Source organism: Mauremys mutica, chromosome 7 (assembly GCF_020497125.1).
Source record: "Mauremys mutica isolate MM-2020 ecotype Southern chromosome 7, ASM2049712v1, whole genome shotgun sequence".
NCBI lineage: Eukaryota > Metazoa > Chordata > Testudines > Geoemydidae > Mauremys > Mauremys mutica.
Genome location: NC_059078.1, coordinates 126,973,205 through 126,988,910, shown reverse-complemented (window position 1 = coordinate 126,988,910; position 15,706 = coordinate 126,973,205). Strand labels below are relative to the sequence as shown.

Here is a 15,706-nt window from a genome sequence, read left to right as displayed (position 1 = left end):
TCTGTATAAAATCTCCAAAACCAGGTCTGGGCTCTTTTGTTCTCTGTTGATGGTGATTTTAACATCACCTCTCTGGACCCTGGCTGCAGTTGTATAGGCTCCTCCCTTACCAGTGTTGACCTGTGGCCCTCTATGCATCTTCCCCACTAGCACAAGGTGAAGTTTTTTAGTCCGAGGTTCTCACTGCAGCTTCAGCCACTTCTTATTCCAAACAAACATGGGGCCAACTTCTGCCCTTGGATTTGTGTGTCCTAGAGCACAAACTGTCCCTTTCACTCCCACTCAGACCTATTTATGACAACTTGACAACACCTGAAACAAGCCAAAAGTGCGTGTGTGGGGGTGAAAGTGCCTAGTGCATTGATCAGTTTCATCCCCAGGAGCCCGAGCAATCTTTATTTTTCCCTGGGTTGAGAGAGAATCAACAGAAGCCGGGGAGAAGAATGGAAACCAGTGAATGAGGAACCCCCTCTGCCGCCGGTTAGCACTCGCTCATTTAAACAGATGGCTTTGTTTTGATTGGGAGTCTCCATTTTTTTTGTCTGCCCACTAAAGAAGACCTCCAGAGCTCTGTCCAGAAAGGAGCCCTACAGTTGCTTATTCCCACACAAGTGGTGCAAGAGGCTCTGAGAATTCCCTGCCTCTTTTCCTCCCCTGGCTTTTTTCCCTCTTTGCCCAGAAATCACAGTTTGAGAGAATCCCCCCCCACTCCTCCCGCTGGAAAGAAAGACGGAGAGACATTCCTGACATTCTTTGCAGAGAAAAGGGGTTAAATGTCTGAATTTGGGGGTCACCGTGTTATACAAATTGCAATCTAATCGTTTTTACAAGAACACACGTGTGCTAAGAAAAGGAGCCAGGGACAAGACAGACAAGGGGACAGACAGCTTTCTTTGTCCTTTTCCCCCCAAGGTTTCAGGCGATTGTCATGTCCCCGTCTCTCTCCCCTCCTCATCCCCGAGAGGGAGAACATTGGTTTTATAGTTAAATTGGTCCGTAAAGCAGAAGGGCTTGGTGCCACTTCTGTTTGTTTTCCCAAATAAAAGCCCCAGCGGGGTCCCTTTTGCACCGTCGTGGCTTTATTTGAAGAAACTGGCTTTTTCCCATAGCCCAGCGTGTCAGTTTATCCTCTGAACTTAACCTTACGGGAACCCGGACAACAAAAACTCACAGGGTCCCAGAGCAGGCAAGGTAAAGAAATTGTATCTTTTTATTGGACCATTTAACGTGTGTGTGGGCCAATTCAGAGAAAGCAGAAGAAAAGAGGGCAAAACTCCTTCCCCAGCCCCTCCACCTCTGCTGTCACCGCCCCCCTACTGCCCGCTGTATCCAAAAGTTTGCCTCCCTCCAGCTGGCTCTGGGAACTTTGCTGCCAGGGCACCGTGGGGATCAAACCGGTCTCTGCAAACTCCGTGTGTTCCTTCCCTTTGTTAGTCCCCGCACCTTGGAACGCTGCTCCCTACTGTGGCCCATTTAAGATGGAGACACTTCCATAGACTCCTAATCCCGTGAGTTCCCTGCCGGGCCTACAGGCCTCGGGTACATGAAGAAAGTACCATTGGGATAACACTGCAAAGATACAGTGAGTAATCTGGGTGCAGGAGGGGTGTGGCTCCCTGGTGTATATCCCTTCATTGTCTGTCTAGGCCCTGCCTCTCCTTGGCATTTCCCCTGGTTCTCTGCAGCCCCTGTTGCTCTCCTCTGCAGGTCGCTTGGCAGATTTCGTGCTCTCTCCAAGTGTGCTAACCAGAATTGGGCAAAGGCTACCTGGTGCGTAATTTTATGAGGCGAATTTTGCTTCCTTCCCCTGTTGGCCATTACTGGAGGCTTATGACTTTCTTGAACTGATGTGTTCAAATGTCCAGATCACTCGCACTGAAATAATTTGTTTATTCTGTAGATCATTCACAGTTGGTTGGTTGCAAGTGTTTTGCTATTTGAAATCCACATTCCAGCTGCCTTGGTTAGTTGATTGGACACAGGTTACATGGAATCACTTTTCATCCTTGGTTGGTGGATGAGCATAATTCATAGAATCTGATTTCCAGAGTGAATATTTGTTCTATACATTCAAATATTTGGTTTTGGGACACACTCTCTGTTTTGCATACAATTAACTGTTTCCCTGAACACTCCTACCAACAAATTTAGTATGCTGAATATTTGTAGAAAGGAACATCTGGGGGCTGTAGATGCCGACGAATCAAACTAATCTAAAAATCAGAACCAGTGAGTGGAATATTGCTGGTAGCATTAAGACCAAGAGCTGGGCTAAATTTGTCCCAAAGAAACACCTGGCAAAGACCTAAAGCAGCTGAACCGAGTGCAGGGAGGTAGATGTTTGCTTGTTTTCGGCTATAGTGGATTAGAAGATCTTCTGAAAATCCCAACATTACAGTTACAGAAAATAATGGTCACTCCTTGGAAGAGTGAAGGAAGCTTTCACTTCATGATGGATTAACTCTGCCTTTGGGCCCAATCTAACCCCTTGATTTTAACAAGGCTGGATTGTATCCTTAGGTATGTCCAATCTTCCATTTTCAATTCTCTAACTTACTTTCGCCTTGCTACTGTTTGCTTTTCTGTATTTCACCCAACTGGGAGAGTGAAAGTCACCTGGCCACTTTCAGTTGCTGGTTCTTGTGACCTAGTAATGCTCTTGTGTTCAGTGTTCCAACACAAGGGAAGAGTTAAAAACAAAACAAAATCCCACTGGAATATTTTAAAAGTAATGTAATAAAGATCTTTGTTTGTCCAAAGGATCTAAACGAATGGAAATGCATCGAGGGTTATCTAACGTCAATGTCTGAACAAAATGCCCGTGGCAGTTGGTCCTGTCTGGCCTTAATAATTCTTAGATGCTTTCCCCAAGCCCCAGAGCACTAGCACCGTGTTCCCATTAGATGTCTCAGACCCGTTCCAGGAGCAAAGGAGTCAGAATATTCTTATGCGACAACATCCACTAACTCAGGAAAAGAGAGAGCTGATTGGACCTCACCTAGGCCATTTCCCCTAGGGCCAGCTCACGGTTGTTCCTGAAAGTATCTTGTCCAGGCCAAAGACTTTAAATTGCCCAGGTGCTAGGGTTTCCAGCACTTCCCTTGGGAGACCGTTCTGCAGAGCGGTGTAGTGAACTGGGCTGAGGTTCACAGCACCCCTGCCTTCTTAAGCACTTGGGCCAGATTTGTAAAGGTGTTCAGGGCCCAAAGATGCAAATAGGTGCGTATGGGGATTTTTCACAAGTCTTTACCTGCATCGTTAGGCTCTGAATACCTTTGAAAATCTGTCCTTTAGAAAGTACAGTGATGGGCACTATAGAGGCTGGATAAACTGCGGAAGTTGTAGTAGTGAATGAGACAGGTGCACAGGAAGGGCTGGCCTGGGACCCGGGAGAGATGGGTTCAGGTCCTGTCTCTGCTCTAGGCTGCCTGTTGGCCCTTAAGTCACGTACTGTGCGGCTGCCTCAGTTCTCCACCTACAAAGTAAGGACGGGGCTTCCTGACCTCCCAGGAGTGTTGCAAAGAGAAATGCCTTATTGTCTGGGAGGTGCTCAGATGCTACGGTGGCCTATAAGAAAAGGAAAAGGGTCCTTGTGTAGTGCTGGGTTGGGGTGATGTGCAGGATGAGATCACTCCCTGAACATCACACTGGCTGCGGCCTCGTTCGCTGAGCAATGCCCTGAACAAAGCAGGAGCCCTGGAAGGGGAAACAGTGGCTGGTGATGTAATTCCCGACTGTCTCCTACTGCACATGCACAAGGGGGCAGAGTTAAGGCACCGTGGGCAGCTTTAACTCCGCCATTTCCTCACTTGGCTTCATGAGCTTAACTTTCTCTTTCCTTTAGTTTTTTATTGAACTGACTCTCTGTAGAACAGTTTGTCCAAAAGATTTACAGAGCAGGTGTATTGCAGAACGGCTCTGGGAAGCTGGTCGAATGGTTGCAGCAGTCTGTTTATCTGATGAATGGGGCACATGCGTCTTGTTTGTGAATTTTTCGTTAACTGCGTTTGATTTTCTTGAACTTGTTCCTGCTGCTCAAACGTGTCGGCAGACGAGCTGTTGGCAAACCGTGGCCACCATCTGAACTGGCTGCTATTCATTTCTACTGCCGCGTGATTGGCCACGTTGGCCAACGGGTAAGGTCTCTGCTCCCTGATTGAGTGTAAGGGGAGAGGAGAATGGCTTGTGAAAGTCACCGGCGCCGCTTCAGTGTAGACATCCCCCAAAGCGATGGGAGGGGTTCTCCCGTCACTGTCGGTAATCCAGCTCCCCCACGGGCACTGGGATGATGGAAGAATTCATCTACTGACCTGTCGCTGTCTCCATCAGGGGTTAGGTTGGCATAGCCGTATCTCTTGGGTGTGGTAGCTGTGCCGATGTAAATTGCCAGGGTAGAGCAGTTCTGGGAGAAAGCAGGAGCAGTTTGTGCAAGAGCTAATGCAGGGGGATTAAAAATTAGGGGCATTTTAACCTTTTACAGCTTGAGTCAGGCCAGGAGACGGATACGTCTGTTAGAAGAATGAGAGGCTTGTGATTTTGTAGGCTGGGCTCAGAGTCCGCATTACCTTTCCTTTCTCGCGTTCGCACAGCACAATCAGGTGTGCATTCGTGCGTGCTCTCATCCGCAGAGGCCTTGTCTGTCTTACTGAATTGCCCCAGGCCAGGAGCTTCCTGAAACATCTTCACTGTGCTGAACAGGGCGGGTGAAATGTTACACTGGATTAGGTACAGGCTTTGCTGTAGCCTGGCTTCAGGGAGGGAACTGTTTCCCTTGAGATCTGGTGCACCATGCAGTAGTAAATGTACCAGTTCCATAAACGAGCTAGGTGCCAGATCTGGAGCGGGAAGTTTGGTTTCTGAATTTAAATCACACTTCTTAGAATGCAGGAAACTATGTTGTCGATTCCTCCTTCCTGGGCACATGGGCCCTGGACCTCTTGCTCATTAACCTGCAGAACTAAATACAGCAAAACTCATCGCTGTGACTTTGTGTTTCCTCAACACACGGACCAGGGGTCACCCAATGAAATTAGTAGGCAGCAGTTTTAAAACTAACGTAAAGAAGTATTTCTTCACCCAACGCACAGTCAACCTGTGGAACTCCTTGCCAGGGGATTTTGTGAAGGACAAAAGTATAACTGGGCTCCAAAAAGAATTAGGTAAGTTCCTGGAGGACGGGTCCATGAATGGCTATTAGCCAAGATGGCCACGCGCTGGGTGTCCCTAAACCTCCAACTGCTGGAAGCTGGGAATGGGTCACTCGATAATTGCCTGTTCTGTTCATTCCCCGTGAAGCACCTGGAACTGACAGCTGTCAGAGACAGGATCCTGGGCTAGACGGACCATTGGTCTGAACCAGTCTGGCTGTTTTTAGTGACTTCCCCACACTTGCATTCCTTTCCCAGCTGCCCCCCCCAGCTGTAATCCGTGGAGGGATTTCCCCGCTGAGAGGGGAACTTCCTAGCTCTGCTTTTGGGTACTGCAGTGATGGGGCGATGTGGAAATACCCACCTCGGCGGCAGCCTTCCCTCGCGAAGCAGGCGCGCGGCCTGGCTGGGCTCTAGTGCCCGGGAGTTGAGGGTTAGCGCAGGGCTCGGGATGACAGTAGCATCACCCCTTCAGCCCAGTCCCCCGAGCTAGGGGCTGGCTGGGGGCCAGGGAGAGGAAGGCCGCTCGCCGATCCCTTTGCCCCGACGGAGCAGGCCCCAGCGCTCTGTCTGGCTAGAGCAGGCCGGGGTTCACTGGGGGCGGGATGCTGTTCCCCAGCACCAGAGGCTGGGAGCTGCGTGGCTGAGCCCAGCTTGTGCAGTGACCGTGTTCTTGTGATGGCCAGCGGGCCCCCAATACGCACCCGAAGGAGCGAGCGTTGGCTAGTGGAAGCAGCGGGGCCTCGAGTCGGGTCCGGGGTCTGTCCCTGGCGGTGGTGCAGAGCGGCTGGTGACCTTCCCCCCGGAGTAAATCCCAAGCGGAGTGGGTCCCGGCCCCCTCCCGCTCTGCTGGCTGCTTCTCCCATCAGTGCAGCTCCATTGGCTCCGTCCCCCCCCAGCCTTTCATCTCCTATTTTTAACAAACAAACAAACAAACAAACATCAATGAAACCTGTACAGAGGAGCCCAGACACCTGCCCCGAGAGCACGCCCGGCCGCCCGCACATTACAGGCTCATTAGCGGGGGAAATAAACAGCAAACGAGCGGCCCCAACATGCACAGGCCGGGCAGCACGGGGGCCCGGGGGAAGCAGGTGCTCAGCTGATGAATGCGGCTGTACCGTGTGCGGGCCGGGCCGGGGGACTGAACAGACCACTTGGAAGTGGGCTGAGTGCTAGCAGAGGCCCCGGGGCCCCGCTTTGCACAAGCCCTTCTGCAAACGATCCCTTGTCGCGTGGAGCAGGGAGCTCTGAGGGGCGCTGGGCGCTGGGCTTGGGGGTGCGGCGGGGGAAAGACGGGGACGGGGTGAACGTCTCTCAGCGCTGCTCGGGGGGCGCGTACTGAGCAGCCAGGCTGATCAGAACATTGAGTCCCCCTCCCCCCCAGATCCCGCCGCCTCAGAGCGAGACGGGGGGTTATGCTCGGTGCCCAGCATGCTGCGGCGGAAGTGGGGGGCCTAGGCTTCGCCAGGGCCCCCCAGCCTGGTGAGCGCCAGGAAAGGACTGGATGGAGGAAGGGGAGCTAGAGGGACGGGGGGGGGGGGAGGAGAGAGCCGGGCGGGTCCCGTCCCATCAGATGCTCCCGGCCCTGAAAGGCTTCCAGGGATTGGCCTTGGGGGCTGGCATTGGTGGTGCTGCCCCCCACCTCCCCATACACTCTGTGCTGTGGGGAGGGTGGTTTGAGCCCTGCTAGCTGGAGGCAGGTGGGGGGGGGGGGCTGGACTCTCCTTGCTCCAGCAGACCCGGCTTGCAGTTGTCCCCTCCTGTGGGCGCAGGGTCAGTCTGTCTGGGGGGGGAGGGGAGAAGGTCTCCCCCACAGCTGGCTGTGGACAGCGGACACGCAAGCAACCCTGCTGCGCAGTGCCAGAGCCAGCGAGGGATGACGCGAGCAGCTGGGGGTGCTCAGAGCCCCCGGGATCGGGGTCTGGGTGCTCCCCTTTCCCCGCCGGCTGCCTGCTTCCTCTCCGCCCATGAGCGGGCGGCTGGCGCTGGCGCGCGGGGCTCCCTGCCTGGCCCCAGGGGTGTCGCTGAGACCTTAAGTGATAGTTGCCTTCGCACCGCGGAGTGGGGAGGGCTCAGGTTCAAGTCTGAGCGGAGAAGCCTGAGTGGCTCCGTCTGCCAACACCTTCCCCTCCCCTCCCCTGGGCTGGCGGAGCAGCGAGGTGCTGCCGGAGGGGCAGGCTCCAGGCACCACAGACCGCGCCGGAGCAGCAGGTGCTGCAGAGCCGGCCGAGGACGGCCCTGCCTCACCGCGCGGGTTCCCACCTGCCAGGGGCGGCACTGCGTGTGGCGTGGCTGCTGGCATCCGAGCGCTGGCCCCAAGGGGCACTCGCGGCTGCTTATTCGGGCTTCCTGGGGCAGGGACTCCGCTGCCTCGTGGGCTCCTCCCTCCCAGGAAACGCCCACACCCCTTCCCTGGGCTGCGCAGGTCAGACAGGAGGATCCAGCGCTGCCTTCTGGCCTCGGGATCGATGTCTCCATCTGCCCCCTAGCGTGTATGTGCGAGGAGATCGCCCCCCTGCACTGCAAACCGGCGCCAGCTCCTGCTCTGGCTTCCCCCGGCCTCCTTCAGGCTGCTCGCCTTCCGCCCGACCCCCGTGCACCTGCTAGACAGTCGTTTGCTTGGGAGGGAGAGAACAGCACGTGGGCGGTGCCACCGGCCATGTCTCCTTAGTAACACGCCAAGCACCAGGAGCGGGAAAGAACAGAGCAGAGCTCTACCCTACAGGGGCCAGCCCGTGGGCTGGGACCCCGAAGTACCCCAGGGCCCCGTCCAAGGGGGACGCGTAGTGCTGAGTACTTTCCTCCCTCGGTAACTGAGTTAATTGCTGCCGTGCCCAAGGTGTGAAGTGTAATAGCAGGGCCAAGTATCAGAACTAGCACTGCTGCCTCCATACATCAAATCAAGCTGCCAGCCCGGCAGCACAGCCTGATCTGCCGGCAGGGCTCTGCCGCGTCCCAGGGACTCGCGCGGCAGGACGGGGCTGGCTGCGTGCTTGCAGATGCGCAGTGCAGACAAGGTCGCCGCACGTTTCGCTCGGCTGTATCCTCAGCCGGCCGAGGGGATGAAGAGCTGCCCTTGGCCAGCAGACCGAACGGGGCCTAGGCAGTGTAGGGACAGGCCGGCAATTTCTGAGCCAATCGGAACCTCTTGGCTCCCAGTTGCAGACTCTTGGGAAGCTCGGAAATGTTGACTCCCTCCCTTGGGTATATTGCACGGGGGGATGTGTTCACACGGGGGCTGCGAGGTCTGGTGGACAAGGCATGTTACTTGGAGCTGGGGCTCTTGCTGTGTGGCCTCGGACCCCTGCCTTGTGTGCCGAGGAGGCGGCCTGGTTGGAAGCAGGGGAGGCCTGCGATCTCAGGGCAGAGCGTCTCCTCGGGAGACGTCGGCCCCTTCCCTGCGCGCGAGGCTGGAGCTAATAGGAGCATATACGCCCACAGGGCAGGTCCGTGTTTACATGGTTGCTTTTATGCCCCATATCTGTCACCTCAGTCCTCCAGTGCGTCAACTGGAGACCAATGCCCAGGATTGTGTCTTTCCTCTACCCTCCCTCAGCCCCGCCCTCTCTGAGCTGGTGGCACTGCTTCCAGAGAGAGCTGGGCCCAAGGTGCTGCCCGGGGCAGCTGGGACAGGCAGGAAAGGGATCTCCGTCTCTCTCCTCTCTGCGGCCCCTGCACCACAGTGTCTGAGCACCTGCCAAGTGCTTTGCAGACACTCTTAGGAGGCAGGGAAGTATCACCCCCATTTTACAGATGGGAAAACCAAGGCACAGATGACATAATTTGTCCAAGGTCTTTCAGGAGTCTGTGGCAAAGCCAGGACTGGAGCCCAGATCTCCCCCGAGTGCCTTAAGGAAAGGCCAAGCAGCCTCCCTCTTTCTCCTGTGCCCGCTGAGCTAACGCACAGTGGTCTGGGGTTGTGGGGGGGCCAGCGCTGCGGCCGGGAGGTGAAGAGAGACGCTGCTGCCCTTGGGAAGGGAGCAGAAGGCCAAAGCTCTGTGGTGTCGGAGCCACGCAGCCAGGCCAGAGCACAGCTCCTGCATCTCCCCCTGCCCGGAGTCTGCAAACACTTCAACTGCCCGACGTGCCCACAGGTGCAGGGCTGCCGAGGGGCAGAGTGAAACCCTTCTTGTAAAGGGTTAATTTATTGCAAGAGGCTGTGAGGACTGCAGGCTGGATTCCCCAGATCCCTCGCCCGGAGAAACACAAAGTCCAATAACCCAGCACCCCTGGATTCATGTCGGGGGGATTAATTCCTGCACTTGATGTTAAAGCTTGTCCGAGAGGTTTGCATGGGGGGGCCATCACTAGGGCTGGCTGGCCTCTTTAAATGGTTGCTAGGGGCCTGGCATCAGGGGCCGGTGTGGTTGCCCACAGTCACGGTCACGGAGGGAATTACGCAGCCACAAAGAAATGGTTATTCTCCATAATCTGCTCTTTGGAGAGCGACTGGGGGAACCAGGCCGGCCCCAGCATGCAGCCAGCGCTGTGATCATAGAAGCGTGCTGGCTGCAGAGATCGGGGCAGGGCTCGCCTTCTGATCTGGGGACACCCCTGCTCCAGCCGCTAAGCTGCTTTAGCAGCTACTTCTCTCCCGGGACACAAAGGTGTTTGCTTGTTTTAACATCTCCCGGGACTCTCGTTCGCCCTTTGTGTGGTCTTTATCCCCCGACGGCTTTAGCCCAGATTACAGACGGAATTAAGGCATTTGCCTAGGATGCCTCAGAACTGTGTGACACTGGATCAAGGAGCAGAAAGTAACAAAATAACTGGGGGGGCTGGCAGTGACCCCACCGGCAGGGCCCCTTCTCTGCTTTCAAGAGCCCTCCATTGTGCTGGGAACCAGGAGGCTGGTTCAGACGGTGGCCGTGCGGCGGCTTTCAAAGGCAGGTGCTCGGGGGTTCATTGTGTCCCGTTTGGATTAGGCCACTAGAAGGAAGAAAAGGAGGGTTTGGCCCCTCCGAGCAGCTGGGCAGGGTCTCCCCGGCGCGGCCGAGAAGCTGCGGTTGGCTGGTGTCTTTGGCCTGTGGGCGGCGGGAGGGTCGAGCTTGAGAGGAGCCAGCCCTGGTCTGGGATGTGCCAGGAGCTGCAGGGGGTCGCTGCCCTGAGGACGGGGATTCCCAAGCCACCTTGCTCAGCAGCCCTGGGCGCAGCCGCTCCGCTCACTCCGCAGCCGCTTGCTCTCGGTGACTGTGCAGAGCCGGTCTGGCTGGAGCGCTCGGGAGCGGGGTCAGTGTGCGAGAGCACAAAGCAGCTGGACTCGGGGGTGGGAAAGGCATCCTGGGGCCCCTGTTCGCTCCAGTCCAGCAGCCCAGCGGGGCCAGGGCAGTTTGGGTTGCAGAGGGGTGTGGTGTGGCTGTTCCCCGCTGGATGGATCTGGGGTCACCCCCGTGGAATACCTGTATCGGGGGGGCGGGGGGAAGGAGGATTCGGAGAGAGGATCTGTGGGCTGGAGGGAATGTGCAGCTTGGCCGAGGCGGGGGCTGCGGAGGGAAGTGTGAGGCTCACACCTGGCCAGGAACGAGGCGGGGGGTGCTGGGGCTGGCAGGATGGACACACACAAAACGCAGGGTCGGTGTCCTAGGAACAGCTTCCTGAGGCCGAGAGCCCAAGGCAGGGGAAGGGGCTGGAACCAAACCGGCTGTAGGGACCGATCCGGCCTGGCTGGGAGACGGGCTGCACAGTCGCCCTCTGCGAGGCCTGTGATTCTTCTCCGCCAGGGACCAACAGACCCCGTGGAGACACCTCAGCCCCCACGTAGCCCCCGTGGCTCCCCTCCTGGCTGGTGTCTGGGGAGGCGACGCAGGGGCTTTGAGGGCTTCTGCACGCTGTTAAAAGCTAGACCTGCTGGGTCCCACCTTCCCTCTGCCCTGCCAGTGCTGAGGAGGGTGAATAGCTCCAGAGAGGGCAGGGCGGAGCCCGTGCCACTCCCCCTCCGCAGAGGGGCTTGGCGTCGTGTTACCGGCATCGAGTCCAGGATACCTGGAGCCCCTGGGGCTTCAGGGGCTCTTGCTAGTCCCACGGCAGTAGCAGCTGTGCACTGGGGAGAGGCCCGAACGCCGCGTTCTACCACGCAGAGTCCTGGTGCTGTGCTGAGAGCAATCCCCCTCCTGCTTCTCTTTCCAGCGGGCAGCTGGCGACCTGCTTAGGGACCGATTTCCACCGAGGCGCCGGAGTCCTGGACATCGTCTACGAAACGCCGTTCACCCTCCTGTCCTGCGGCTACGATACCTACATCCGGTCCTGGGACCTGCGCGTGAGCACGAGGTAAACGCGCCCTGGGCTTGGACAGCCGGGCTGGGGGCTGCTCTTGCTACAGCTGGGCATCCCGCTGGGGCAAATCCTCGGAGGGAATCGGAATCCAGCCCCAGTCCGGGTTCCCCTGACTTCCTCCGGCAGAGGCTGAGGAGCAGGTGCTCTGCACGGCCTCCTGCTGCCAGGTGCCAGGTGCTACCTCTGCCTTTCTGTCCCGCCCACAGGAAGTGTGTCATGGAGTGGGAGGAGCCCCATGACAGTGCCCTGTACTGTGTGAGGAGTGATGGGAACCAGATGATCGCCAGCGGCTCCGCGTATTACGGCGTGGTGCGGCTCTGGGACAAGCGGCAGAGCAGGTGTTTGCAGGTGAGGCGTGATGGAAGGTGACATCGGGCCCAGGAGCTCCCTTCTGGGCCCGTTCAGTCTCGACCTCTGCCTGCGCAGCGCCAGCTGCTGGCTTTTCCGGCTGCCTCGAGAGCAGCGCGACGACCCGACAGCCCAGAGTACGGAGGTTGGACTCGGTGTCTCCCCCCCTGGAGGGCCCAGGTGGGTGGGGACCGGAAGCCGTTCCCATCCCATGGCCGCGCGCTGCCTGCGTGCGATGAGCTGTGGTTCTCAGCGCAGCTTCCCAAGTTACAGACCCCCAGAGACCAGGCCCCCTTTCGCCCTAGTGTCTGCAGAACAAGGCGGAGGGGCACAGGCGGTGGTGGCAGGCGGAAAGCCTGCGCTGCCATGGCCCGGCTGTGCCTCCTCTCCCAGCAGAGGATTTCGGTGTCAGTTTGATAGCCCTACATTTGAGTGTCTTTGAGCGGGACCCCCCGTGGGAACACTCGCCTCTGCAGAGTCCCGTCTCCATTGTGCCAATTCCCTTTGCTAGCCATGCTGGCAGCCCAGCTGCTGGTGCCGCAGCCCGAGACTTGGGGGGCTGCGTTGCTGCCGGGTGCCTGGCTCGGAACAGGCTGCTCCAGTTGCTTGTTGGAGAAGTGATTCTCGTCTCATTCCTTGCAGAGCTTCTCGCTGTCCTCCCCCACCAGCAGCCCCGTCTACTGCCTCCGCTTCAACACCACCCACCTCTATGCTGCCCTGGCGTCTGCCCTGCACGCCCTTGACTTCACCACCCCCTGATGCCCGGGCCAAGGTCCTTCCCGCACCACAGCTGCCTCTGGCCACCCCCAGTTTGGCCGATCTGATGCTCAGCTCAGGGATTGCAGGGCGGGAGAAAGGCAAATGGCCATGGAGACTTCTCAAGGAATTCCTTAGCGGCCAGAAAAGCATCTCCCTTGAGTGCTGGAAGAGCCAGATTGTCTCCGACTCACCTGCCTTTTAGTTTAAATAAAGGCAAATTGTCCTTTACGCCTGTTTATTTTGTACAGTTCAGGTTGGTTTGGTTTTCAGTGTGTGCGATGGTAACGGGTCGGCTGGGAGAGCCGTGCAGACGTTCCCGTCAGCTGGGCAGCGCTGCTCCCGGGCATCTGAGCAGTGCAGTGCCAATCTAGGACTGTGGGTGCAGTGCATTTCATTTGGGAGGCAGGGGCAGAGCCTTGAACAGCCAGGCACAGCCAATTTTGCACCTGCCCCTGCTGTCCTGACTGCTTTTTGTTAACGGCCTCCAAAATAGCGAACGGGAAGCGATCTGGGAGCTGAAACCTCGGCAAGCTCTGGCTGAATCCTACCAAAGCTCGGCTCTGCCGGTCGGCTATCGGGGACTGGAGTGCGCAGTCGGCTGGGTTGGGGCAGTCTGTTTGCTAAATAAAATGTCAAAGGGAAATGGAAGAGACTCAATTCTGTGAACCTGCGTCAGGCTCCCGAATTGGTAACAGGCGCTGGGGGCCGAGGTTCCCAGTGCAGCTGCCTGAGCCGTGCACCGTGAGAGGCTCACATGCAAAATGGCCCAAGTGTTTGCAGCCTGGGCACCTGTCTGTGAGTTTCACTCCTTGTGTGTAGATGGCAAATGTACAGCGGGGGGGGGCTGCAGGTCTGGAACCCACAGCTGCCTCATCTGCCACGAACCCAGCCGGGAGCCTGGCTCTCGCTAGCGCTGATCGCAGGGCAGGAAAGGGGCTCACGGAATCCTGCCCTTGGGCCTTCATGGGGAGATGAGGTTGGATGTTTTGTCAAGCCCGTAATCTGCCCCTAACCTCTACATGTATTGGCCCGGAGTGGGGCGAGCAGTGCCACTGAATGCCAGCTCTGCTCTCTTGCACAGGGCGTGCAGAACCTGCCAGGCTGGGACCTCTTTGCCATTCACCTTCAAAGCAGGTCCCTGCCTGGAGCTGGATGGGGTACGGGAGAGACGTACCTTGTTCCCTGCCTTGCCTTGCCGCTGTTCAGCCTCCCTGGCCTTGCGGGTACTACAGCAGCAAATCCGATTTCTCCAAAGCTAGGGCCTCGTGGGCAGCTTCTCAGGAGCCCGGGGGCCACACCTGAGTGGCTCAGATGGAGCAGATCACAGATGCCCTAACAGGGACTGCCGCTGCATCTTACAAAGACTACAGATTCCAGCATGCACTGCTCTGTCTTTAAGTAGCTGGAGCACTGCATGCTGGGACCTGTCTCTGCGTTCAAGCTGAGGGTGCTCACAGGCTACACTGTCTGTACTTTTGGGGTATCCCTGATGTGAAGGAGAAGCCTGCTAAGCTTTGTGCTGTGATCAGCTGAGCCAAGCTCCTGTGCGAGGCACCTCTCGTGGGCTCGCTGGTTTGTGATGCTGTAGGTGCGTAGAACTCCTCCCCTGCGGCTGCTGGTTTTCCTCGTTTCTTTGACAGAAGTAACGAATTCCCTGTGTAAGCTGTGGTGATTGGCTCCCAGGTGGCGAGGGCTCCAGTGAGCAAGCTGACATGACACAACCCTTCCTGCATTTCCCACCATGCAGGCCGGCCTTACTGCTGCTATGACTGGCCTGGAAGCAACTGACTGTTCCTTTCCTTACGCACCTCGCAACATCCTCTGGGGGGCGCCCTGCTCTTTTTTCCGAGCGTAAGGTGAGGTCTTCTCTGCGAACGAGGGACCTACTCAAACCAGATCTATCAACTAAAACCCTTGGAGCCCTAGGAGCAGATGGGATGGAGCCCCCGGTGCTAACGGCACGTCAGGGTCACGTGGCTGTGCTGCTAACACTTAGGAAATCTCATTAAAAACCAGCTCCTGTACCCGAAGGTTGGAGGCTACTCAATGGGGTTTTTCTTTGCATAACGGCACAGAGGGTGCTACTGCGAATGAAGCTGGGGAGCCTTACTTAGGCACACGGGGAGTAACAGACGTATACAACTGCTGTGTGACCATGATTGGGCCCAATTAGCCTCTCTAATCAGGTAGAATTCAATGGAATAGTGGAGAAAGAACTGGGGGATCTAATTCATTTGGCCTTTCGAAAAGCCTGGCCCAAGTCCCTTGCGAGAGGCTATTAAGGAAACCATAAGTAGCGAGGGGGTGAGGGGTAAAGTTTTGTCCTGGGTCAGACACCAGCAGGACACTGAGAAGGGAGAGAGTCACCTTCCAACATGGTGGAATGTTAACCATGGGGTGCCCGCACGGAGGTGGTGGTTCTTCTCCGTACCATCACTATCCATTTCTCATTGTCTTAGTCTGCGTTGCCTGCCCTGGAGTGCACATCCCCTGCTGACCTGTCAGCCTGGCGCCGAGGGATTTTCCTGCACCGTGGCTGCGTGCCAGGGCCAAGAACTCAAATTGCCCTGTGCCACTAGCCAGCTGCAGCTGTAGGGCTGTAACCACGGCTGCCCAGCCACAAAGTGCTTTGCAACGTGGGCCCCCCTCCTACCCCAGGGGACATACAGGTGCAGACCTGTCATGGCTAGTGCTGCTGCTCTGGGCGACCGTAGGGGACCTTTGAACGTTGACATTGTACCTAGGAAGCTCGAGTGACCTCAAGCCGTATTTGTCAGTTCCCACGTCTAACGGCCAGGGCTGTGGTCAGTGTCTGGATGGGGACGTGGCCAAGGAAACCCAGGCAGGAGGGGTTATAATGAATAATGCCATCCCTGCTCTGTGGAGCTTATAACTGAAGAGGCAACAATCAGCCATCCCCTGCTGGGAGAACCGGAGCGTGGTACCTCTACAGGGGGAAGGGGCTGCCAGTAATGTGGAAGAGGGCATAGTGCTGTATTGAGGAGTTGGCAGGTGTAGGTCTCACAGGGGTGGGCCCTGGGACTTGGGGGAGCGGGGGTGGGTTGTTTTCATAGACCCAGAAATGTTGGGCTGGAAGGGACCTCGAGTGGTCATGTGCTCCAGCCCTGTTCTGATGTAGGACCAGTAAACAGAGATCTCCCCTGAGCGGTGCAGGG

The 15,706-nt window shown here is 57.0% G+C and overlaps 1 protein-coding gene across 2 annotated transcripts in view; it reads left to right on the top strand.

Annotated features, from left to right (window-relative positions):
* The window catches only part of FBXW4 (F-box and WD repeat domain containing 4), an 88,273-nt gene extending 75,106 nt beyond the window's left edge, over window positions 1-13,167 (top strand). For both annotated transcript variants that reach the window (XM_045023433.1, XM_045023432.1), the window contains 3 exons: window positions 11,277-11,417; window positions 11,630-11,771; window positions 12,414-13,167. In XM_045023433.1, coding sequence (XP_044879368.1) covers window positions 11,277-11,417; window positions 11,630-11,771; window positions 12,414-12,530 — 400 coding nt within the window. In that variant the 3' untranslated portion in view covers window positions 12,531-13,167. The remainder of the gene's footprint in view (window positions 1-11,276; window positions 11,418-11,629; window positions 11,772-12,413) is intronic.
* The last annotated feature ends 2,539 nt before the right edge of the window (window positions 13,168-15,706 follow it).